A 6,538-nucleotide genomic window follows, 5' to 3' on the forward strand; every position below is an offset into this window, starting at 1 on the left:
TATAACGATTTTTAGTATAAATTAAGAAGATTATAAAAAAAAAATATTAAATGGAGGTATCATAAGAGAAAATGTGCGGATTTAATTAGGGCTAATTTGGTATTTTTAAATCTATATTTTGGTGTTGCTATAAAAAATTATAATGTTTAAGATCCTTCCAAGTAAATATTAGTTTTATTAGGTCCTTGTTTCAAATTTTCCATAATAATTATTTGTAGTTTACCAGTAAAAAATTTGCAAGTAGTTAAATGTTCTATCCAATTCTTTATGATAATTTTGTAATGAATTAAATGTAGCTCCTTGGTCCTGAAGATGAGCTTAAGGCCCTGGAGGGCCTTTATTCTCTCTTACATTTTTGTTGTGTCTTAAATTTAAAGATTTTTCTATATTTTTTCCAGTGTGAAAAAATGAATATTTGTTTCACAATAAAAAGAAATGCCATATATATATAGGAGGGGGGGGGGGGAGAAGAATCGCATTCTTCAAATTACTGTCATAAATTTTGGCCCAAAAAAATTACTGTCATAAATAAACTGATACAACATGCGAATGCCAAGATGTAACTACTAGCCTATTTACGTAGCTAAGTGGATATTCTTCAATAAAATGATAGCCACATTGCCAAACCACCCTTTCCCTCCAACTCGTACAGTCCTCTGCGCTTCGAAGGCCAAGAAACAGCGGAAACAATGGCGAATACAAGAAAACAAAAGCACCCTCTCTTTCCCAAAACCCAGACCGACCCCACTGCTCGTCAATCACGAACCTTACACCCAAACGAAATCTCAAGCGCTAGAAGAAATTGTGAGGGACCTTGAATCATCTGTTGACAAAGGCATAAAAATCGATGCTGAAATCTACGCTTCTTTGCTCGAAACTTGCTACCATTTGCAAGCCATTGATCATGGAATACGAGTTCATCGCCTCATTCCCAATTTTCTTTTGCGTAGAAACGTTGGTATCTCATCGAAGCTGCTGAGGCTGTATGCCTCATGTGGGTATATGGATGAAGCACACGACGTGTTTGATCAAATGTCGAAGAGAAATGAATCTGCATTTCCGTGGAATTCACTTATCTCAGGGTATGCTGAAGTGGGTCTCTATGATGATGCCATGGCACTCTACTTTCAGATGGTGGAGGAGCGTGTTCAACCTGACTTGTTTACATTTCCCCGAGTTTTAAAAGCTTGTGGGGGAATTGGGTCTATTCAAGTCGGTGAGGAAGTGCATAGGCATGTGGTTCGTTTTGGATTTTGGAATGATAGGTTTGTGCTAAATGCATTAGTTGATATGTATGCCAAGTGTGGTGATATTGTGAAGGCCAGAAAGATTTTTGACAAGATGCCTCATAGAGATCCTGTATCATGGAACTCAATGCTTACAGCTTATATACATCATGGCTTGGAGGTTGAGGCAATCAACATATTCAAGCAAACACTTTTAGAAGGATATGGGCCTGATTCAGTGGCTATATCAACAATTCTTACGGGTGTGCTATCACTGGATGTCGGGGTTCAAGTTCATGGATGGGTTATTCGGCAAGGAATTGAATGGAACTTGTCGGTTGCTAATTCATTTATCATAATGTACTCAAATCATGGCAAGCTGAATCAAGCACGTTGGATATTTGATCAAATGCCAGAAAGGGACGTTGTTTCATGGAATTCTGTAATATCTGCTCATTGCAAACACAAAGAAGCTCTTACATATTTCGTGCAAATGGAGGAAGCTGGTGCAAGACCTGATAAGATAACATTTGTTTCACTATTATCTGCTTGTGCCCATTTAAGTTTAGTGAAGGAAGGAGAGAGGCTGTTTTCATTGATGAGTGAAAAATATAGAATAAAACCAACAATGGAACATTATAGCTGTATGGTTAACCTTTATGGAAGAGCGGGGCTAATTGAAGAGGCTTATGGATTCATAGTTGACAAAATAGAGTTGGGTGCCGGTCCAACCGTGTGGGGAGCTTTGTTATATGCCTGTTCTATTCATGGAAATGTCACTATTGGAGAGATTGCTGCTAAAAAGCTTTTTGATTTGGAGCCAGATAATGAACATAATTTTGAGCTTCTTATGAAGATCTATGAAAATGCAGGTAGATCAGAGGACATGCAGAGAATAAAAATGATGATGATTGACAGAGGATTGGATCATTAAACTGTTTACATTACCAGAGATCACAAGTCTGCTATTCACACTTGATATTTTGTTTTGGAGTAAATTTAGGTACAATACAATTCTCAATTTCTTCAATACGATTGTGAATAAGCTTTTATATGAATCAAATTGTTCGCGTGTTAATGTGCTTTCATTTGAAACCTCATAGTAAATCCCTAGAGAGTTTCATACAAGTCTTGTTTTCTCTGAAGGACTTCTGACAATTTGTTGTTGACCATCTCCAGAATGCATTTAGCAGATAGAAATGACAGTGTTCGCTGATTCTTGATTTTGCAAAACCAGATATATCTCCATGTGTAACTGCCATGTTTTGTGTTCTGGCATTTGTTATAATAACAAAAGGAAAAAAAGTTTTCATTCTTATTTGGTTCGTCTGTTATGCCCTTTGGGAATATGAGTCAAATTACTCCAAGTGCTGTTTTGCTTGAACTTGAATGGAATTTCTTGTCCTCTCTAAAAGAATTGCCATTGAACAGATTCTTGTCTAGTCTGAGTTTGATTCTTCTTGTTTAATCTTGGTGTTACGTTTGGTAGGTCACTAGAAATCTCTTGCACCCTACTGGTACATTTGGCTATCAGTCTCTCACATTCTTCACCAGAAATCTCTTCCATCTCCCTCTTCCATCTGGAAGACACTCTTTCAAATGTTTTACTCTAGATTCCCATTGTTGCAGCCAGACTCATTATTGTCCTGATATCAAAATGATGAAACCCAGAAGGAGAACTGATATTATTCATGGGATCAAATGATATTCTTCTCACAGAGTAAAATGGAAATAGAGATAATAGTATCGCTACCAGAGAAAGAAACCAATAGAGAAAATGAATTTGGGGCAGAAATACTAAAGACGCCCCTGACATTCAAACGAGAGCAAGAAGCAAGGCAGCATCTTAGATTTCTAAATGCTGAGGTTGAAACTCAAACGGAGCCTATGGGAGGTAATCTTTAATATTGGCCTCAAATTTTTCTTTCCACTAGTCTCTTGCTACTGTAAGCAGTGAGACTGTAATCTCTATTGCTCTGTGATAAGAATATCAGTTCTGATCCGTAGATCTAGCTGTTTTTTTTAACTGGTTTCATCAGTATCAAGAAATAATACTTGATGTGCAGGAAAGGAAATGGAATACTTATTTAAATGATGCTGGCAGGATAGTAGTAGAGGAATGGAAATAAATAAGGAGGAAAAGGACTCAAATATGATTCTTACCACTTATTTGATCGAGCCCTACACACGTTACACCCATTTCATAGCTTACTATCTCCATTAAAATTCTACCGCACCACATATACATGCTCTTCCCTGTTAGTCACCTCTACTAGGTGGACCATAAACTTGGTTCCCTCGAATTCTGTTTCATACACCTAGAGTGGATCGTGTATATTTGCACAAAATTTGGAATGAGTCATACTGTTTATGACTTATGAATGATGTAATTGTTTTTATACTTTTTTCCACAAGATGAATGATGTAATTGTTTTTATACTTTTTTACATAACATTTTTTATTTAAAGGAGAAAGTACTAAGGTGAAATCAAACTCACATAGGGCCATTAGCTCTTATATTTTATTTTGATGATTTGGGAATCAATTATGAGGTGAAGGCTGTTGCTACAGATAACATTTTGGAATTATTTCTTCCTTTTGCTTTTTGTGTTATCTACAATCCCCACATCTGAATTAGGTTTGTGGTTCTGTTATTGGACATTCTCTTCATTACTGAGAATTTGTCTAGTCATTTGCTTATTCTTCATTAGCATGTTGGGGGTAAATTTGGAATTCTGGCTCCTAGTCCCTCGGTATCCATTCCAGAGGAGGAGATAGAATGACATTCACTTGTGGATTTCCTTCGAAATTGGTAGAAGAAAAACAATTCCACCACACCAAACAACTTTTTGTTAGAATTAATCACCGATTCCTTCTTCCATTCCAAGGTATTACATTAAAACAAACATAATTTAGGCTACCATGTCATCTAGAAAGTTTACTTACCAATAGATATGAGAGTCCATATTCAGCGATATTAGTTTAAATATAAGAGCTAGTTGAGGAATTTGCTTTGATTCTAAATGTAACACTTTAATCTATTATGTCTCTCAAATTTAAACTAATGATTAAAGGAAACATTTTAGGGAAACCAACACATTCTTTTACAAATAACTAAATTAATTTTTTAAATATTTATAAATTAATTATTTAAGTTTTACATTTAAGATTGGAGGAAGTATTAAAAATATAAAGAGCCATGCTATGTATAAATTATAAACAGCATGTTTCATTTTAATGCTCGCTCTAATTAAATATATTAACTTTAATTAGCTAGTCCCTAGTCACTCAATTTTCCAATTTGTCTTCCAGTGCTATGTCGATGATATTTCTATTTTGGATATGTAAATACCAAAAATGTCGTATTGAGGATATAATATTATAATATCTATGTTTGCGTTTTTATAATAGCTCTGTATTTAACAAACAACTGATTGAGTTAATAATTTGGAGGCCATCAATTGTTAATGAAATAGTGAACTTTTTAATAAAATGTTTAAAACACTATTTATTCAAACAAAAAATTATTGACCCAATCGAGCCTAATTTCAAACATAAATAGTGAACATATATAACATTTTTATAACTACAAAAGAGGGTGTTTTTAGGTTCCATCAAAAAGGAATCAAATTGATAGATCTATATGTTTGAACATATTTATACAAACCTCTTGGACAAGAAAGTGCCAGCTTTTTTTCTGACCAGCAAGAATACTAGGCCTGTCGCAACATAAAACCATATATAATTTTTTATTATGTTTTAACAATTTTTTTTAAGTCAAGGTAAAAAAAACAAATTTTTTTTTTTGAGTTTGGTTCATCTACTTGATTTTTAATTAATTAATGAATAATTATTAATTAATACTTATCAAAAACCTTGATTGATTGGTGAGCATCAGCATCTTCGAGTTTTAGCATCTTAGTCTTGTACATAAATTCCCCGCAAGCTTATTATATTTTTTTAATAATTGTTAAGCTGCAATAATAATACGTCTCATTAATTTATTCATGTCTAAAGCCATTTTAGTTAATTATTACGTTCTTTATTATGGCATGTTTGCTTTAATTCTATGCATTAAAGTTACCTACAATTCTAATGTATTTCAATTTGCTAATGTAGGTATTATTCTGTCTTTTATGGATATTCTAGCATCCATATTTGTTTTATAGTTCTATATATGAGAAATTTTAATTTAACCAGTTCTTTTTCAAAGATATATAAATACTTACAAAATTAGGCTCAAACTGAATAAGCCAAACCAAATCCTACTGAAATATTTCAGTTTGGTTCGATCATTAATGATGTTCTTACAGACAAAATTAACGGTAGAGTTTTTTGTTGCTAGCAAGCTTAACAATGAATTAGCAACGAAAAAAATTGCAACGAATTTTTCTTGGTTGTTAATTACTTTAGCAATGTATTAGCGACAGAATTTTTATCATTAATTTCTCATGAAATTTTCATTGATAATTCCTTAAGGATATATTAGGACCACTGGTACATGGAAATCTCAAAATGGTCTGATCCTTCAATTAATTCTTATGAAATCTTGAGACACTATCTTGAAATTAAGTTGTTTTTTTTTTTTGTAAAATAACTTAATTCTCGTCAGCGAAATTCGTGTCAATGTCATGTATGTCATTTGATAAATTAAAATTATCACTTATCAAACTTTTTTTTTCATATTTTAAAATAAGAATATTTAAATTTTTGCTGCAAAATTTTTCCCAGACTACTTTCTTGGAATTTCATTATGATCAAGCAATTTAAAAATCCCAAATTAGAATTTGCATTTTTGAACCGATCCAATGAATGCCTGCTCAATCCTACCCGCATGGGTGAGGTGGATCTATTTGATTATAAGTATTATTAAAATAAAGTCATATTTTGAGGAACTAAAATATTACCAAAAAAATCTTAGGAGTATTTATTTGACTTATTAATTGTACATTTTTGACGGTCCAACTTAGGATATTTTGTCCAATTATTTAAGTTATTTATCCTAACTATATTTATTATATTGATTGCCACAATACTATTTCATTTTATTAAATAAGAAATAGAAAATCGAGATGTATGGTTAAAATTCAATGAATTCTTTATATATACACATACACACCCGCTCTTACATGTCGTAATCATGACTGAATGCATCTAAAAGAAATCACTTTCCATTTAATGATCACAACAACTATTGCTGGAATATTCCCATTACTTTTATCTACAAGAAGGCACTTCTAAATTTTAATTATTTTATCGGGGTTAAGAAAAGTAGTTGACACATTGATATTATTTGAAAAACAGACAAACTT

The 6,538-nt window shown here is 32.7% G+C and overlaps 1 protein-coding gene across 1 annotated transcript; it reads left to right on the plus strand.

The window, feature by feature from the left end:
- Positions 1 to 606: 606 nt before the first annotated feature.
- Positions 607 to 2,349, plus strand: LOC114756919 (pentatricopeptide repeat-containing protein At4g25270, chloroplastic-like). Its single transcript, XM_028945886.1, has one exon. It carries the CDS (start codon positions 607 to 609, stop codon positions 2,158 to 2,160), a length of 1,554 nt encoding a protein of 517 aa, XP_028801719.1. The 3' UTR covers positions 2,161 to 2,349.
- Positions 2,350 to 6,538: the final 4,189 nt, after the last annotated feature.

Source organism: Neltuma alba, unplaced genomic scaffold, assembly GCF_004799145.2.
Source record: "Neltuma alba isolate B1F8T4 unplaced genomic scaffold, ASM479914v2 tig00010544_pilon, whole genome shotgun sequence".
NCBI classification, from domain to species: domain Eukaryota; kingdom Viridiplantae; phylum Streptophyta; class Magnoliopsida; order Fabales; family Fabaceae; genus Neltuma; species Neltuma alba.

Coding starts and splice junctions, on each gene's coding strand:
- LOC114756919 (XM_028945886.1), top strand. CDS start 607: ATGATAGCCACATTGCCAAACCACCCTTTCCCTCCAACTCGTACAGTC.